Source organism: Mustelus asterias, chromosome 1 (genome assembly GCF_964213995.1).
Source record: "Mustelus asterias chromosome 1, sMusAst1.hap1.1, whole genome shotgun sequence".
NCBI classification, from domain to species: domain Eukaryota; kingdom Metazoa; phylum Chordata; class Chondrichthyes; order Carcharhiniformes; family Triakidae; genus Mustelus; species Mustelus asterias.
In genome coordinates, this window is record NC_135801.1 from 53,200,953 (window position 1) to 53,221,244 (window position 20,292).

The window sequence follows — 20,292 nt, forward strand, 5'->3', positions numbered from 1 at the left end:
TTTGACACTGTGCAACCATGACAGCCAGATCAACAAACTAAATTTCATGAACCTCATTAACTCTCTCCCCTGCAGGACAAGGTAGTATATGTCCAGAAGCATCAGGTTGTAACCAGCAGAGAATAGGGGCTTTTGCATGTCCTTCCTCCCATGGAAAGAAGTGTTTACCATTAGTTGGATGTCCATAGCCAGGCTGTTGCCAGTGAAGCAGCTGAAACCATCAAAGATGATGGCAACCTCAAATTTAACACTATTTTTAACATCCCACATCCTCATCATCCCCCACACTCTTCTGGTTTGCAAGGTGCAGATGGTGTATGCACACACCTTTAGCTTTCTGCTCCCCTGACAGCAAAGAATTGGGTCTACATGTGGTGAGATACCTGAACTAAACAGTTCCAATGAAGTTTGACATAAGCTCAAGGAATAGCACCTCATCTTTTGATCAGGCATTTTACAACCTTCCTGACCTGAAGCAGCTATCATGCCCCAAATGCAAACATTCTAGTACCTGCTTCAGGCATGGTTAAAGGATGCCTCATCAGTCCTTTCACAATATGGCATATGGATCTTCCTGCCTGTTATTTGGTGCCATAGAAGGCCACATAACTCTGATCGATTTAACACTAATGTCCATAAAGTCATTTTCACAGTTATTGAAAAAAGTTACATGTTCATTCAGAAAACTTAAATCTTGACAAAGACATTTAAGAGCAAATTAAGTATTTACAAAAACACTACAGCTGTTCGGTGTCTTGCACTATCTGTCTTTAAAATTGGCAGAATGATCCAAATAAATTTCACTTTAATCTGAGGGTGTTACCCCATAAAACGCAGGAAACAAGAATGTAATTTGCACCTACCTTCCTTAGCTATGTCATAAGCTTTTTTGAGACTTTTGTTTGCCTCTTTGTACTGTTCACTTTCAAGATGTTCATCTGCGAGCAATGTATAAATCCTCCAGAGATTCGCACAGGCCTGTGCAAAGTGACAGCAGCCATTCTCATCCTGCCATGTCGTTCCCACAGTGAGTTGATGGAATATCTCATAATGGTCAGCAGCTTTATCCAGTTGACCTGCAACATCCAAGTCATTCACAAATATTAAGTCAATCCAGTGACTGATTTTATCTTCCAGATACCTAAGTTCTGTGTAATTTAGGTGAGCAAAATACAAATCAGAGAATACAGGCTTTAAAACAACCTTTTAGTTTTCTTCAAAAGCTTACATTATATCTTGAAGAATTTAGCTTATCCCTAAAAAAATGACATTTTTTTTTAATTGTTTGGTGTTTAATCCATATATTTTTTCATAAATATTTTACCAAAGTAATGTGTTGCCCCAAAATTTGCTGCAGGACACAAATTCAGTAGCAGTTTTCTCCCCAGTTCACCTGTAACTTTTGATGTCGTGAAATTGACTAGCAACTTCACCTGGACTTCGTTTGGTATTGTATATTTGGTGCACATTTTTAAATTTAAGAAAATTTTAAACAAGGTTCACTTCGTGGCAAATAAACATACAGACAAAATTAAAATGTTTTAATTTTAATGTCAACTCTCAGCCAAGTACCCTTTGCTGTTTTACCCTGTCTTACTAAGTTTAAGATAAACCAATTAATTAAATGAATTTGATACTGAATCAATGCAGGACTCTTTAATTTTCACAAAATGACCTGTGGCGTGATCTTACCGAACAAATTCTAGGGGCGCAATCTTATGACTTCATCCCGCCAGTATACCGGCGTAGTGAGGATGTAAGGACATCTGAGAAGGAAAAAACGGAAATCGAACCCATTTTCCTGCTGGTTCCCATCGTACCAAACTTTTTTTCTGGACATGACGAGGAACGCGGCCAAAATGGGCAAACATCAGTGAGTCGTCATGCCAGAGACGAAAACACCTGCTCAGTAAAAGTCTGCTGCAGGCACAGCAGTAGCGAAGAGAAATGAGGAGGTAAGTCTGTTTGGCCACCAGCTTCTAGGGTGTGGGGGGCTTTCAAACACAACCATGGTGGGGTGGGGCGGTCTTGCATGGGGGTTTTTCTTGGTGGACTGGTGCCGGTCATGAGGGTGCAGAGCTTGGGTTCGGCGCTGGCTAGGACCTGCTGTGGCAGGGGGAGCTGGTGTTGGTCTGGGGGTGCAGATCTCGGGCTTTGGTGCTGGCTAGGGCCTGGTGTTGAATGCATCCCTCCGACTGCTAAGCGAGCTCCCGAGGGATCGCTTATGAGTGTGGACATCAATCCCAGTGCTATAGCCATGGCACCCTTTCGTCTGTCAGCCACATAAGCTCTCTGGCTGACTGCAATATTCCATTCCAGCAATCCCACTAACACAAATAAGCAGCAGGTCTCAGAGCTGCTGCTCCAAGCAAGGGAGCTGTGCAGGCGTTAACATTGCTCCTCACACAGCATGGACTTGTCAGTGATGCCTTCAATGGGAACCCACCCCATGATAATAATGAGGATGTCCCTCCCCCGTCTGTATGAACTACTAGCCATTCTTGGAAGCCACTGCACCAGACATCCAGCTGGATGCATTCATGTCTATGCTTCAAGGCTTCCAAATGGGGACCCCTGACAGCCACCTGTATGCTCTACGTGGTGTTGGCTTGCCACTGTCAATTGGGACATGGATTGCTGGGAGGGAGCGTGGGTCACAGATGGAGAACCTGATGAAATTTATCTCTCTCTCTTCCCCCACCCCTCCCCTCCCCTCCAGAGCAATGATGCATTTCAGTATGGTGCCAATACACGTGGCGGTGATTCTTGTGGCTGCTGCTGTGGAAAAGGATAGAGACGTGCATGCACTGCAAGGCCTGCCCAGGTCAGGGGCTGCAGCAGGAGCATAGGGTGCTGCCAGACAGGGACAGGAGGTGGATGCTTGGGGGGCAGGGCAAGAAGGAGACCCCAGCAGTTCAGGACACGCATGTCTTTAGAAGAGCTGCTGGACACATTTCCACTGCAAGGTGCAGCTCTATAAGGAGACGGTGTGGCACCGGTGTCATGTTCTCATTGACTTGGCACCACGAAGGACAGGAGGACACCTGCTCCCAGTGATAATGAAGGTCATGGCGGCCCTCAATGTTTACGCCACCGAGTCCTTCCAGTCTGCCAGTGGGAACCTCTGTGGGATTTCCCAACCTTCAGTCCACAAGTGTGTCCATGAGGTGACAGATGTCGTGTTTGCCCAAGCAGGCCAGGCCAGTACATTAACTTTGACCTGGGCCAGGTCCAGCAGGAAGCCCAGGCCACAGGATTTGTCATCATCGCCAGGCTGCCGAATGTGCAGGGGGCAATCGATTGTACGCATGTTGCCCTGTGATCCCCAAAACACCAGGCACCACAAGGGGATCCACTCCTTGAATGTTCAGATGGTCTGCGACCACAGGATGAACTTCATGCATGTGTATGCATGCCACCCAGGCAGTGGGCACGGTAACTTCATTTTGTAGACTCTGAGATCCCTTGGGTCTTTGAGAACCAGCTCAAGCTGTTAGGATGGCTGCTGGGGGACAAGGGCTACCTGCTGTGGACTTGGCTGATGACGCCAGTATGGAAGCCAGAGACTGAGGTGGAGACCTGACATAGTGAGACCCATGCAGCCATCCGGTCATTTATGGAGCATTGGGCTCCTAAAGATCTGGTTCGTCTGCCTAGATGATCCTGGTGGGTCCCTTGAGTATATCCCCCTAACAGTCTCCCACATCATGTTGGTCTGCTGTGTGCTCCACAATCTGCAGCAGGGGAGAGCTAGACTTCATGGAGGAGCAGCTGGAAGAGGGGGACCAGCCAGATGCTCCTGGGGAGGAAGGGACCCAGAAGGATGCGGAGGAGGAGGAAGAGGAGGAGGCCAATGAGATGAGGAGCTGGTCAATAGAGGACAGGTGGCAGCAAGGATCCAGCTGGGTGGTGAGGGAGGCCCTCATCGCCACAAGTTCTTGGACTAGGAAGGCGTGCTGGTGTTCTAGCAGCAAACCCTACCTGCCCCCCCCGCCCCCCCCCCACCTTTTCCACACTCCCGCACCACAGAGCCCTTTGACATAACACCAGGGTGATAGACTTGGGCTGGCTGTGTTAGTGAATTACTGGTCCAGGCAGGAAGGTGATGAAGGGGGAACCGGATGGGGGGTGGGGGGGATAGAGTGTGGTTCATGCCAGGTTGTGTGACACAGTGGCTGCAGGGCACCCAGAGCTGGCACTATTTGTCTTGAGCGCTTAGAATGCCATGCCAGTCACGGGTTCTACCACAGGCACTTGGATATGGGGATCGCATTCTCAGTTGGCCAAAGAGCCTCTCCCAAACAGAACAACGTTCAGAGCCCCTCTGCACCCAGTCATCACCATTTATTGGTGAAACTAACCTGCAATAACAGGAAGTGCTGATAGTTAACAGTGCTATAAAATAGATGGACGTAATCGTTAATGGGCGGGCGATGTCCATGGGGGCAGGAGATCTCCCGGTGTACTGGCAGATCAGGATGCATGTGCAATGGTGCCCTTCGACTTCAGCAGCCGGCTTCTCTGGTGAGGTCAGGCTCCGTCCCGTCCCACTGCTGGCAGGAATTGCATTGTGCTTCTTTATATTAACTAAGCGCCATAAGGTTGCACTTTTTAACTCGCTCAGAAGACAAGTTTGAAATTCTCCCATTTTTCACTTTAAGAACTTAAAATTTATTTCATAAAATTCCACTCTAGGTGTTGAACGAGCAACAAAATGGGAGTTATTTGCACTGGTTTTTCTTGTGAGCCATGGACCTCAATTTTGTGTCATTTAATGCAATGAAAGACCAGCCAGGCAATTCCCGCTGGAATGGACCTCTGGGCGTGTGACCCAAAGTGCACGCAGCTGTCTGGCGTTAACAAGGGAGAGCTGCTTATAAGCACTAATGGTGAACTTACATCCATCAGGAAGATGGCACCACAACGAGCAGCGCCACGGTTTACAAGAGGGAGCTGGGTCATCTGCTGGATGCTCTGGAGGAAAGGTGGGCCATATTCTTCCGCCTAAATGGGCAATGTCTCAGGGGTCCAGCTGGCAATGCGGTCTGAAGACTATGGCAGCTGCTGTCAGCGCCCGTGCACGGGCATGGAGGACTGGCAACCAATGTAGGAAGAAGACAAACAACTTCCTGCAGGCAGGAAGGGTGAGTGTTGATCCCATCCTGACATTAGTCCCGTCTGCCGTGTCTGGAATGATCACGTCGATCTATCCCATGGCCTTCTGGTACCCGACCACCACAGAGGTTATCTCAAAACCCTCTGGCACACCCCATCATAACCCCTGCCTGCTGAGGCACGGTCCCAACATACAATACCTAATCGCCCCCACCCCAACAACGCTGACAGTCCTGGCCCTTCCAGCCTCAGGCTTTCATTCCACCCTTCTGTCCCCACAGCATAAGATAGCCCATAACCGCTAGCAGCAGCAGAGAACCAGAGGTGGATTCCCCAAGCTGTGTTTTCTCACTTCCTTTGATGAGCACGCACGGGAGCTGGCAGGGGAGGGCAAGGAAAGAACTGTAAACAGCTAGGTCGGCATGTGACATGGAAGTGGGCATCTGCAAAACCTTCATTGATATGACACATCTCAAGCAAATGGCATGCTGCCAGACACCTTTCCCTCCCTTGCATGGAACCATGTATGCTTTGTTGCAGGAAACAATCCCGATGCGCCCGGCCCGTTGGAAGTCAACGACCCATATATAATATGTATAATATATATATAAATGATTTGGAGGAAAATGTAACTGGATTGATTGGTAAGTTTGCGGACGACACAAAGGTTGGTGGATTTGCGGATAGTGATGAGGCACGGTAGCACAGTGGTTAGCACTGCTGCTTCACAGCTCCAGGGACCTGGGTTCGATTCCCGGCTTGGGTCACTGTCTGTGTGGAGTTTGCACATTCTCCTCATGTCTGCGTGGGTTTCTTCCGGGTGCTCCGGTTTCCTCCCACAGTCCAAAGATGTGCAGGTTAGGCTGATTGACCATGCTAAAAATTGCCCTTAGTGTCCTGAGATGCGTAGGTTAGAGGGATTAGTGGGTAAATATGTAGGGATATGGGGGTAGGGCCTGGGTGGGATTGTGGTCGGTGCAGACTCGATGGGCCGAATGGCCTCTTTCTGTACTATAGTGATTCTATGATTCTAGGATACAGCAGGTTATAGATCAGTTGGAGACTTGGGCGGAGAGATGGCAGACGGAGTTTAAACCGGACAAATGTGAGGTAATGCATTTTGGAAGGTCTAGTACAGATAGGAAATATAAATGGCAGAACCCTTAAGAGTATTGATAGGCAAAGGGATCTGGGTGTACAGGTACACAGTTCACTGAAAGTAGCAATGAAGATGGAGAAGGTAGTCAAGAAGGCATACGGCATGCTTGCCTTCATCGGCCGGGGTATTGAGTTTAAAAATTGGCAAGTCATGTTGCAGCTTTATAGAACCTTAGTTAGGCCACACTTGGAAGCCTTGGTGATGATGGACCTCCTTGAAGAGCCTTGTCAGATTGAAAGCACGTAGCCAATATCCCACCCATGACCATGCCAGTGCTAATGTGTCTTGTAGGTTGCTGTTTTGACTGGAACACTCGATATCCATGCGAGGAGGCAGCACTTTCTGATGTCTGATTCTGGGAAACCCTCATCCAGGTTAATCCTCATCTCAGGAAAAACACATACCAAGTTGTTCCCCCTTTTCAGTGCATGGTTGTGTAATGTACAGCAAGCCACAATGATGTATGACATCACCTGGGGAGTGTATTGGAATGCTTCCCCAGAGCTGTCCAGGCATCGGAACCACATTTCCAGTATCCCTGTGGTATGTTCCACCTATGTCCGGATTGCGAAATGAGCCTTGTTGTATCTTCTGTCAACAGGTGTCTGAGGACACCACATAGACTTCATCAGTCACATCTTTTGTGGGTAATCCTTGCCCTCGAGGAGGCAATCTTGCATCATTTGTGGTCTCTCAAACATATCATGAATCTGAAAACTACTTAGGATGTACAAGTCATGGATGCTTTCTGGGTATCTGGACAAACCTGCATGATACATTTGCTATGGACACACACCAGCTGCACATTGAATGAGTGGTAGACTTTGCAGCTGACAATACTGGACTGCTTGTTACCAGGGAGCTTTTATAGCTATGTGAATGTCATCGATGCCACCCTGGAATCTCAGCAAAGCCCAGTGCTCTTGCGTCCTGTTTGCCTGAAGTCTTGCCATTTACATAATTGTTGGCCGACGCAAAAATGGCACCGTGATCTCCTGGATACATTAGTGGGTGGACGCTTGGGAGATCCTGCAAAGATCCCAGTGTAGCTCTGGAAGGAGTCACTGCTATAGAGGTTGAGTACAGTGGTTACTTTCACTGTCATTGGCAATGAATGTCCTCCCAATCCCCATGGTATCAAATCCTACAGAACATTACGGATCCCGTGAAAGGCACAGGGTATGGCAACACTTGTTCTCACTCATCCGCAAATGACACATGCGACGTTTACACATCCTGGGTCCTGTGAAGCACCTATGAATGATGGTCCTCTGGGGATCATCCTCTATGTCCGGAAGAGGATTTGCTGCCCCTTGGCTCAGATGGTAGTGCACAGTGGGGAGGGCACGGCCCACTTGCATGAGGAGCTGGCAGAGGAAGAGAGTGCCCAGGGAGCCGGCAGTCGAAGAATGGCTGGAGATCACGATAATGTTGAGTCTGAGGACGATGATGAGACTCTGGAGTTGTGCATGAGGTGACAGATGCTGGATGTCAAGCGGGATGCAGGTGAAAATCTGGTGGAGCTCCCAGAGATTCTGTGTGGAATGGTTTCTGTCATAGAGGAGTCCATGAAGAGCATGAACACTGCGTGGACCCTGAACACTGAGCACATAGCCTCCTCCATTGAGAGAGTGGTGACTCAGACTTTTTAAAATTCATTCATGGGATGTGGGCACCCACTGCTGGCTGGGCCAGCATTTATTACTTCAGGAAACGCAGTGGAGAACATGCCCTGTCTACATCAATGGTGATAAAGTGGCAATGGTCATGAGCTTCAAGTTTCTAGACGTCCAGATCACCAACAACCTGTCCTGGTACCTCGGTATAGTTAAGAAAGCTCACCAAGCCTCTACTTTCTCAGGCAGCTAAGGAAATTGGCACGTCCTCTACGACTCTCATCAGTTTTTATAGATGCACCATAGAATTCATCCTTTCTGGATGTATCACAGCTTGATATGGCTCCTGTTCTGACCAAGACTGCAAGAAACTACAAAGTGTTGTGAACGTAGCACAGTCCATCACACAAACCAGCCTCCCATCCATTGACTCAGTCTACACTTCCCGCTGCCTCGGAAAAGTAGCCAGCAGAATCAAGGACCCCACTCACCCTGGACATGCTCTCTTCCACCTTCTTTCGTTGCAAAAAAGATACAAAAGTCTGAGATCACGTACCAACTCAAGAACAGCTTCTTCCCTGCTGCCATCGGACTTTTGAATGGACATACCATATATTAAACTGATCTTTCTCTACACCCTAGCTATGACTGTAACACTTCATTCTGCACCCTCTCCTTTCCTTATCCCCTGTGTACTCTATGAACAATGTATTTTGTCTGTGTAGCGCGCAAAGGACAATACTTTTTACTGTATCTCAATACATGTGGTAATAATAAATCATATCAAGTCAAAAATTGTCTACCCCTAATTGCCCTTGAACTGAATGGCTATTCCAGAGGACATTTAAGAGTCACCCACTTTGCTGTGGATCTGGAGCGACATGTAGAGCAGACCAGGTAAGGAAGGCAGATTTCTTCCCCTGAAGGGCAATAGGGAACCATGTGATTTTTGACGACAATTGACAATGGTTTTATGGTCATCATTAGACTTTTAAATTTCAAATTTTTATTGAAATCAAACTGTACCATCTGCCATGATAAAATTCGAAATCCATTCCCAGAGCAATACCCTTGGCCTCTGGATTACTAGTGGCAATAATGCTACACCATCGCCTCACCACGAGGTCATTGCCTGCCTACCACCTGCAGGCTTCACACTGGCAGTGAACTCAGGAGGTCAATGGCAGTATGCGAGATGGATATGGCACCTAGTCTCTCTGTGACCGCTAAAGAATGCCCAGCCACGTCACTGGGCATTTCAATCCGTTTCAATTGGTAAACGTTATGCTAATTCATTTGTTTTAATTAAACTGTATTGTCAAAATAAAGTTTGTTTTGATAAAAGCTTCCTAGTGTGTCAGCGGAATCACACCTGAGTGAAACACTATCCTCACACAAATGCCAAAATAAAATAAAAAATAATTGGGGTCTAATCTAACTTCATAACATACCTTAGGATTTCTGATCTGGTCCCTAACACACTGCCCCATGCATTGAAGACTGCAATGGGCAGAAATTCTCTAACAGACTTGACCTAAAAATTGCACAGGCAATGTAAAATTCCACTCAGTTGCCTTTTTCGTTGCCTTAACCGGCTAATAAATGTTCCGGGTGCATTGCTGACTCACATGCATGCTGCTAAACAACATTGTACAAATGCACAATGACAGTGGAACACATCCCCAACATCATCTCGCATGATTTCAGATCAGGAGCTTAAACAACTTAAAATTCTGGCCTAGGAATTAGTGGGTTCCTGGGGAAATCCACTTATTACATTGCCCCAATTAAACCTTTGATAAACTATCCATGACTAACTCTTGGTGCCCACTGTTTAACTTGTGAAAGAATCTCTCAAATGGTACTTTATTAAAAACCGAAGTACATTATGGCAAGTTGGCACCTCTTCAAACAACCAGAAACCTTCTAATGCATATACACTGCCATTTGGATGGCTCTGGAGAGGGAGCACACAATGTCCACTGATGCGCTTTAGGCCCTCTACGACCATAGGGCACGGCAGGAGCTGGGGTGTATGATCACCCTCGGAAATGCTATTTCTGTTTAGTTTGTTAAATTTCCTTTGACAATTTCTAAATGTTACAGTGCCCACTAGGGGCTGTCACCTCCACTATTTTTTAATTTATTAAATTTTGTTTTAATAAAAGTATATACTCTCTTTTATTTTCTTATTTTGCTTCAATAGTCAAGGGTCAGAGAGGCATATGAGGTCCATGTGGCATGTAGCCCCCCAGGGGCAAGACAAAGGACATCAGGGAGAGGTGCAGAACATTCTGTGGCAGGGAAAGAGAAGAGCCAGAAGTTCTGGTCCATGCTGCAATGGCAACAGGACCAGAAAAGGTAGCGAGTCAGCCAAAATCCATTGACTTCTGCAGGACTGAATATCCTACTTCTATTCCACGGTTCTAATAAAATAGCTATTATGCTGTTTGGTGTACTTTGTGCATCAACAAATTATGGCAAGGAAATGGAGCAGACTTGCAAGAAAATTACTGAGGAATACAAGAGTTCTAGAGTAATGGTAATGGGAAACTTTATCCCAATACTGAATTAGGTAGTACACTGAACAGTTTTGGTCCCTTATCGAAGGAAAGATATATTGGTATTGGAGGCAGTCCAGAGAAGGTTCGCCAGGTTGATCCAAGGTAAGGAGATTTTCTTCTGAGGCGAGGTTGAGTTGGTTGGGCCTGTATTTATTAGAGTTTAGAATAATGAGTGGCAACCCTATCAAGGCATATTGGATTCTCAGGCTTGACAGGGTAGATGCTGAGAGGTTGTTTCACCTTGTGGGAGAGTCTAGGACTATAAAACATGATCTCAGAATAAGGGGTCACCCACTTAAGGCAGAGATGAGAAGGAATTACTGCACTCAGAGTAGTAAATCTGTGAACTTCTTTACCGCAGAGGGCTGTAGAGGCTGGTCATTAAGTATATTTAAGGCTGAGCTAGACAGATTTTTAATCAGTAAGGGAATCAAGGATTATGGAGATAAGGTGGGAAAGTGGAATTCAGGATTATCATAAAATCTTAGAACCACAGAATTCCTACAGTGCAGAAAGAGGCCATTCAACCCATCGAGTCTGCATTGACCCTCCAAAAAAGCATCTCACCCAGGTCCTCACCTCTACTTTATCTTCATAACACTACACATTTACCATGGCTAATCCACTAACCTACACATCTATGGACACTAAGGAGCAATTTAGAGTGGCCAATCCACCTAAACTGCACATCTTGGGCTGCCATGATGTGGAGATGCCAACATTGGACAGGGGTGGGCACAGTAAGAAGTCTCACAATACCAGGTTAAAGTCCAACAGGTTTATTTGGAAACACGAGCTTTCAGAGCGCTGCTCCTTCACAAGTGAGTGACTGTTGGACTTTAACCTGGTATTGAGAGACTTCTTACTACACCTTTGGACAGTGGGAGGAAATTGGAGCACACGGAAGAAATGAATGCAGACATGGGGAGAACGTACAATCTCCACACAGACAGTCACCCAAGGCTGGAATTGAACCCAGGTCCCTGGCATTGTGAGGCAACAATGCTAACCACTGTGCCACTCACGTATACTATCTCAACAGTCATGATCGCATTGAATGATGGAGTAAACTCAATGGGCCAAATGACCTACTTCTGCTCCTGTCGCATGGTCTTATGTTAAAGAGCAGGAAAGGGGGAAATTTATGAAGTATGTTCAGGAAACTTTTCTTGATCAGTATGTTTCCTGCCTTTTGATGGAGATATTTCTGTATCCAGTCTTGGGTTAAGTGGAGAATGTCACTGTGGGGGAGCATCTAGGGAATAGTGTTTGTAATATCATAAGGATTAGATCAATTGTGGAGAAGGACAAGGGGAAATTTAGAATAAAAATACTTAACTGGAGGAGGACTAATATCAGTGAATTAAGAACATAATAAGAGCATAAGAATATAAGAACTAGGAGCAGGAGTAGGCCATCTGGCCCCTCGAGCCTGCTCCGCTATTCAATAAGATCATAGCTGATCTTTTTGTGGACTCAGCTCCACTTACCCGCCGCTCACCATAACCCTTAATTCCTTTACTGTTCAAAAATTTATCTATCCTTGCCTTAAAAACATTCAATGAGGTAGCCTCAACTGCTTCACTGGGCAGGGAATTCCACAGATTCACAACCCTTTGTGTGAAGAAGTTACATAAGAACATAAGAAATAGGAGCAGGAGTAGGCCATCTAGCCCCTCAAGCCTGCTCCGCCATTCAATAAGATCATGGCTGATCTGATAGTGGGTTCAGTTCCACTTACCCGCCCACTCCCCATAACCCTCAATTCCCTTAATGATTAAAAATCTATCTGTGACTTAAACACATTCAACAGGGTAGCCTCTACTACTTCATTGGGCAGAGAATTCCAAAGATTCACTACCCTCTGGGAGAAGAAGTTCCTCCTCAACTCTGTTCTAAATTGACTCCCCCGTATTTTGAGGCTATGCCCCCTAGTTCTTGTTTCCATTGTAAGTGGAAATAACCTAGCTGCTTCTACCCTGTCTAGCCCCTTCATTATCTTATATGTCTCTATAAGATCTCCCCTCAACCTTCTAAACTCCAATCAGTTTAGTGAGAGGGAGGTCCTGCCTCACTAACCTGGTGGAGTTTTTTGAAGAAGTGACTAGAATGGTTGACGAGGGAAGGGCCGTGGATGTCGTCTATATGGACTTTAGTAAAGCGTTTGACAAAGTCCCTCATGGTAGGTTGGTGCAAAAGGTTGGATCTCATGGGATAAAGGGGGAGGTGGCTAGATGGGTGGAGAACTGGCTTGGTCACAGAAGACAGAGGGTGGTAGTGGAAGGGTCCTTTTCCGGCTGGATGCCTGTGACTAGTGGTGTTCCGCAGGGCTCTGTATTGGGACCTCTGCTGTTTGTGATTTATATAAACGATCTGGAAGAAGGTGTAACTGGGGTGATCAGTAAGTTTGCGGACGACACAAAAATGGCTGGACTTGCAGATAGTGAGGAACATTGTCAGAGGCTACAGAAGGATATAGATAGGCTGGAAATTTGGGCAAAGAAATGGCAGATGGAGTTCAATCCAGATAAATGCGAAGTGATGCATTTTGGTACAACTAACGTAGGGGGGAGCTATACGATAAATGGCAGAACCATAAAGGGTGTAGATACGCAGAGGGACCTGGGTGTGCAAGTCCACAGATCCTTGAAGGTGACATCACAGGTGGAGAAGGTAGTGAATAAGGCATATGGCATGCTTGCCTTTATAGGACGGGGCATAGAGTATAAAAGTTGGGGTCTGATGTTGCGGTTGTACAGAACGTTGGTTCGGCCCCATTTGGAATACTGCACCCAGTTCTGGTCGTCACACTACCAGAAGGACGTGGAGGCTTTAGAGAGAGTGCAGATGAGGTTTACCAGGATGTTGCCTGGTATGGAAGGGCTTAGTTATGAGGAGAGATTGGGTAAACTGGGGTTGTTCTCACTGGAACGACAGAGGATGAGGGGTGACCTAATAGAGGTGTATAAAATTATGAAAGGCACAGATAGAGTGAACGGTGGGAAGCTTTTTCCCAGGTTGGTGGTGACGTTCACGAGGGGTCATAGGTTCAAGGTGAGGGGGGGGAGGTTTAACACGGATATCAGAAGGATGTATTTTACACAGAGGGTGGTGGGGGCCTGGAATGCGCTGCCGGGCAAGGTGGTGGAGGCAGACACACTGGGAACGTTTAAGACTTATCTAGATAGCCACATGAACGGAGTGGGAATGGAGGGATACAAAAGAATGGTCTAGTTGGGACCAGGGAACGGCGTGGGCTTGGAGGGTCAAAGGGCCTGTTCCTGTGCTGTATTGTTCTTTGTTCTTTGAGTACAGGCCCAGTCTACTCAATCTCTCCTCATAAGCTAACCCCCTCCTCTCCGGAATCAACCTGGTGAACCTTCTCTGTACCCCCTCCAAGGCTAATATATCCTTTCTTAAATAAGGGGACCAAAATTGAACACAGTACTCTAGGTGCGGCCTCTCGCGATAAAGACCAATATTCCATTTGCCTTCTTGATTACCTCCTGCACCCGCAAACTGAGTTTTTGTGATTCATGCACAAGGACCCCCAGGTCCCACTGCACAGTAGCATGTTGTAATTTTTCACCATTTAAATAATAGTCCATTTTACTATTATTCCTTCCAAAGTGGATAACCTCACACTTACCAAAGTTATACTCCATCTGCCAGATCCTTGCCCACTCACTTAGCCTATCCAAATCTCTCTGCAGACTCTGTGTCCTCCACGCAATTTGCTTTCCCACTCATCTTTGTGTCATCCGCAAACTTTGTTACCGTACACTCGGTCCCCTCCTTCAGATCGTCTATGTATATGGTAAATAGTTGAGGCCCCAGCACCGATCCCTGTGGCACGCCACTAGTCACTGATTGCCAACTGGAAAAGCACCCATTTATTCCGACTCTCTGCTTTCTGTTAGATAGCCAATCCTCAATCCATGCTAACACTTTACCCCCAACTCCGTGTACCTTTATCTTACACAGCAACCTTTTGTGAGGCACTTTATCAAAATTTTCTGGAAATCTAAATACACCACATCCACGGGTTCCCCTCTAAATACACCACATCCACCGGTCAACCGCACTCGTTATATCCTCAAAACATTCCAGTAAATTATGACTTTCCCTTCATGAATCCATGCTGCATCTGCTTGATTGAACCATTCTTTTCCAGGTGTCCTGCTATTTCTTCCTTAATGATAGATTCCAGCATTTTCCCAACTACGGATGTTAAGCTAACCGGCCTGTAGTTACCTGCCTTTTGTCTACCTCCTTTTTTAAACAGTGACGTTACATTAGCTGTTTTCCAATCAGCTGGCACCTCCCCAGAGTCTAGTGAATTTTGATAAATTACAACGAATGCATCTGCTATTACTTCTGCCATTTCTTTTAGCACCCTGGCATGCATTCCATCCGGACCAGGGGACTTGTCTACCTTTAGTCCCATTAGCCTACTCAGCACTACCTCTTTAGTAATAGTGGTCGTTTTAAGGTCCTCACCCCCTACAGTCCCATGACCATCAATTATTGGTATGCTATTTGTGTCCTCCACTGTGAAGACCGACAAAAAACTTGTTTAAGGCCTCGGCCATTTCCTCGTTTCCCATTATTAAATCCCCCTTCTCATCTTCCAAGAGATCAACATTTACTTTAGCCACTCTTTTCCGTTTTATATATTTGTAAAAACTTTTACTATCAGTTTTTATATTTTGTGCTAGTCTACTTTCATAATCTATCTTTCCTTTCTTTATTGCTTTCTTAGTAGTTCTTTGTTGTTTTTTAAAGTCTTCCCAATCTTCTAGTTTCCCACTAATTTTGGCCACTCTGTATGCATTGGTTTTTAATTTGATACTTTCCTTTATTTCCTTAGTTATCCATGGCCGGCTATCCCTTTTCTTACATTCCTTCTTTTTCACTGTAATATATTTTTGCTGAGTACTGAGAAAAATCTCCTTAAAAATCCTCCACTGTTCCTCAACTGTCCCACCAATTAGTCTGTGTTCCCAGTCTACATTAGCCAACTCCACCCTCATCCTATTGTAATCCCCCTTGTTCAAGCAGAGGACACTGGTATGGGACCCTACTTTCTCACCCTCCATCTGTATTAGAAATTCAACCATATTGTGATCACTCACTCCAAGAGGAGATCATTAATTTTACCTGTCTCATTACACAGGACCAGATCCAAGATAGCTTGCTCCCTCGTAGGTTCTGTAACATACTGTTCGAGGAAACTATCGCAACAGCATTCTGAGAACTCTTCCTCAAGTCCACCGCGTCAGACTTGAGTTGACCAATCAATATGGAGGTTAAAATCCCTCATGATTATTGCTGTTCAATTTTTACATGCATCTGTTATTTGTTTGTTTAGAGCTCGCCCCACCTTGAAGTTATTATTTGGGGGCCTATAGACTATGCCCACCAGTGATTTTTCCCCCTTACTATTCCTTATCTCCACCCACATTGATTCCACATTTTGCTCCTTAGAGCCTATATCGTCTCTCACTACCGCCCTGATGTTATCCTTAATTAACAGAGTTACCCCACCTCCTTTTCCTTCCTGTCTATCCTTCCAAATTGTCTGATACCCCTGGATATTTAGCTCCCAGTCCTGGTCACCCTGCAACCATGTTTCTGTAATGGCCACTAGATCATACCCATTTGTACTGATTTGTGCCGTCAACTCATTCACTTTGTTTCGAATGCTATGTGCATTCAGGTAAAGTGTCTTTATGTTAGTCTTTCTTACCTGGACCCGATTTGTTAGTGCATTCCTTTGTTTGCATGCTCTGTCCCTTCCTGTCACAGACTGGTTATTCTTCCCCAGACCATCTCCTTGCACTGTGTTGACCACCTCCCATCTCATGCTTGTCACCTTTTTTACTCTGCCTGAGGTTAGATTCCTGCCACCTCCTATACTCTCTGTTCTATTACGTGGTCTGGAAACTTTATTAGCCTCTCCTGAGCCCTTGGCTCCTTAAACTAGTTGAAAGTCCTCATCATTAACTTGCACTCCTACCCTCTCCTTTACCTTTAAGAACAAAGAACAGTACAGCACAGGAAACAGGCCCTTCGGCCCTCCAAGCCTGTGCCGCTCCTTGGTCCAACTGGACCAATCGTTTGTATCCCTCCATTCCCAGGCTGCTCATGTGACTATCCAGGTAAGTCTTAAACGATGTCAGCGTGCCTGCCTCCACCACCCTACTTGGCAGCGCATTCCAGGTCCCCACCACCCTCTGTGTAAAAAACATCCCTCTGATATCTGAGTTATACTTCGCCCCTCTCACCTTAAGCCCGTGACCCCTCGTGATCGTCACCTCCGACCTGGGAAAAAGCTTCCCACTGTTCACCCTATCTATCCCCTTCATAATCTTGTACACCTCTATTAGATCTCCCTTCATTCTCCGTCTTTCCAGGGAGAACAACCCCAGTTTACCCAATCTCTCCTCATAGCTAAGACCCTCCATACCAGGCAACATCCTGGTAAACCTTCTCTGCACTCTCTCTAACGCCTCCACGTCCTTTTGGTAGTCCGGCGACCAGAACTGGACGCAGTACTCCAAATGTGGCCTAACCAGCGTTCTATACAGCTGCATCATCAGACTCCAGCTTTTATACTCTATACCCCGTCCTATAAAGGCAAGCATACCATATGCCTTCTTCACCACCTTCTCCACCTGTGTTGCCACCTTCAAGGATTTGTGGACTTGCACACCTAGATCCCTCTGTGTTTCTATACTCCTGATGACTCTGCCATTTATTGTATAACTCCTCCCGACATTATTTCTTCCAAAATGCATCACTTCGCATTTATCCGGATTAAACTCCATCTGCCACCTCTCCGCCCAATTTTCCAGCCTATCTATATCCTGCTGTATTGCCCGACACCTCTCTTCGCTATCCGCAAGTCCAGCCATCTTCGTGTCATCCGCAAACTTGCTGATTACACCAGTTACACCTTCTTCCAAATCATTTATATGTATCACAAATAGCAGAGGCCCCAGTACAGAGCCCTGCGGAACACCACTGGTCACAGACCTCCAGCCGGAAAAAGACCCTTCGACCACCACCCTCTGTCTCCTATGGCCAAGCCAGTTCTCCACCCATCTAGCCACTTCTCCTTGTATCCCATGAGCCTTAACCTTCTTAACCAACCTGCCATGTGGGACTTTGATTTTCTAATTCTCCATACAACTGAACCCTCCCCCCACTATTTAGTTTAAAGCCCTATCTACAGCCCTATTTGTACGATTCGCCAGGACTCTGGTCCCAGCACGATTCAGATTAATACCATCCCATCGGAACAGCTCCCCTCTTCCCCAATACTGGTGCCAATGTCCCATGAATTCAAACCCATTCCTCCCACACCAATCTTTGAGCCATGCATTTACCTCCTTAATCGTATTGACCCTGTGCCAATTCGCTCGTGGCTCAGGTAGTAATCCAGAGATTATTACCTTTTTGGTTCTGCTTTTCAATTTAGCTCCTAGCTTTTCATATTCCCTGAACAGAACCTCTGTTCCTGTTATACCTATGTCGTTGGTACCTACATGGACCACGACAACTGGATTTTTACCCTCCCACTCCGAGTTCCTCTGCAGCCCAGATGAGATATCCTGAACCCGAGCACCAGGGAGGCAACACAACCTTCGGGATTCTCGATCCTGGTCACAGAGAACAGTGTCAATGCCCCTAACTATACTATCCCCAATTACGACTACATTTCTTTTTTCTACCCCCACTTGAACGGCTCCCTGTACCACGGTGCTGTGGTCAGTTTGCTCATCCTCCCTGCAGTCCCTGTTCCCGTCCACACAGGGAGCAAGAATCTCGAACCTGTTGGACAGGTTCAGGGACTGAGGCTCCTGGAACTCTACCTCCAGGATCCCGCTACCTGCCTCACTCGCAGCCACACCCTCTTGTCCCTGACCACTGGCTGAATTCAAGCTAGTTAGTCTAAGGGGGTGTGACTGCCTCCTGAAACACAGCGTCCAGGTAACTCTCCCCCTCCCTGATATGTCGCAGTGTCCGAAGCTCAGAATCCAGCTCATCAACCCTGAGCTGGAGTTCCTCAAGCAACCAACACTTACTGCAGACATGCTCACTGGGAACCACAATGGGGTCCACCAGCTCCCACATCATGCAGGAACAACACATCACCTGACCCTCCATCCTTATTTTATTTGCTTTGTTTTTAAGTTTTTAGAAACTAAGAACTAAACCTACCCTGCCTCGCCCGTTTCCGCCTAAGCCCATTGAGTCAAAGCCCTTCAGCCCTCACTCTGCTACCTGCTCACTCCGCTGCCCGCTGGATAGTGCGGCCTACTTTTTAAACCTCCCGCGCGCTGATAAAAAAATAAAAAATTCCTTCCCAGGTCACCCGGCCTACTTCCGCTTTTCACTTAAACTAGGAAAAAAAAGAAACCCCGTGAAAAAGTAAGGAAAAAAAAGTCAATCCCTTACCCTTTTTACTCCAGTTCCTATTCAACTCAGTCCTAAATCTGCTTCCCCTTATTTTGAGGCCATGCCCCCTAGTTCTAGTTTCACCCACCAGTGGAAACAACTTCCCTGCTTCTATCTTATCTATTCCCTTCATAATCTTACATGTTTCTATAAGATCTCCCCTCATTCTTCTGAATTCCAATGAGTATAGCTCCAGTCTACTCAGTCTCTCCTCATAAGCCAATCTCTCAACTCCGGAACCAACCTAGTGAATCTCCTCTGCACCCCCTCCAGTGCCAGTATATCCTTTCTCAATTAAGGAGACCAAAACTGTACACAGTACTCCAGGTGTGGCCTCACCAGCACCTTATACAGCTGCAACATAATCTCGCTGTTTTTAAACTCCATCCCTCTAGCAATGAAGGACAAAATTCCATTTGTCTTCTTAATTACCTGCTGCACCTGCAAACCAACTCCTTGAGATTCCTGCACAAGGACACCCAGGTCCCTCTGCACAGCAGCTTGCTGCAATTTTTTACCATTTAAATAATAGTCGATTTTGCTGTTATTCCTACCAAAATGGATGACCTCACATTTACCAACATTGTAGTCCATCGCCCACTCACTTAGATTATCTATATCCATTTGCAGACTTTCAGCGTCCTCTGAACACTTTGCTCTTCCACCCATCTTAGTGACATCTGCGAATTTTGACATACTACACTTGGCCCCCAACTCCAAATCATCTATCTAAATTGTAAACAATTGCGGTCCCAACACTGATCCCTGAGACACACCACTAGTCACTGATCGCCAGCCAGATAAACACCTATTTACACCCACTCTTTGCTTTCTGTTAGTTACCCAATACTCTATCCATGCTAATACATTACCCATAACACTGTGCACCTTTATCTTATTGATGCGCTATTCAAACACGAGGTTTGAAGCTCAGTAACTGAAAGGCTTTTATTTACTGTAACGAAGCTACCAGAACTTATATACACTATCCCAGACTGAAGGGGTCCCGGCCAGAGCAGGGACTCTTATACCTCTCCCAGGAGGCGGAGCCCGACTGGGATGTGCCACAACACTACAGTACAAAGGTGTAACAACCCCACCCTAACCCCAACAGCAACATGCTTATTGACCTATTGTTCTGATCCCCACCCCCCTGCCACATTAGTTTCAACCCACCTGAACCGGACTAGCAAAACTCCCAGCTAGGATATTCGTGCTCCTCCAGTTTAGGCGTAACCCATGTATTCAAGAGGCTGCTGGATATAGCACTTAGGGTGAATGGGATCAAAAGGTATGGGGAAAAAGCAGGATTAAGCTATTGAGTTGGATGATCAGCCATGATCGGAATGAATGGCGGAGCAGGCTCAAAGGGCTA

General features: G+C 46.3%; 1 protein-coding gene across 1 annotated transcript in view; it reads right to left on the reverse strand.

Annotated features, from left to right (window-relative positions):
* LOC144507131 (tetratricopeptide repeat protein 29-like) overlaps positions 1 to 20,292 on the reverse strand; it is a 273,293-nt gene that overhangs the window by 144,695 nt on the left and 108,306 nt on the right. Inside the window, exon 3 of the mRNA XM_078233957.1 lies at positions 864 to 1,076. Coding sequence (XP_078090083.1) covers positions 864 to 1,076 — 213 coding nt within the window. The remainder of the gene's footprint in view (positions 1 to 863; positions 1,077 to 20,292) is intronic.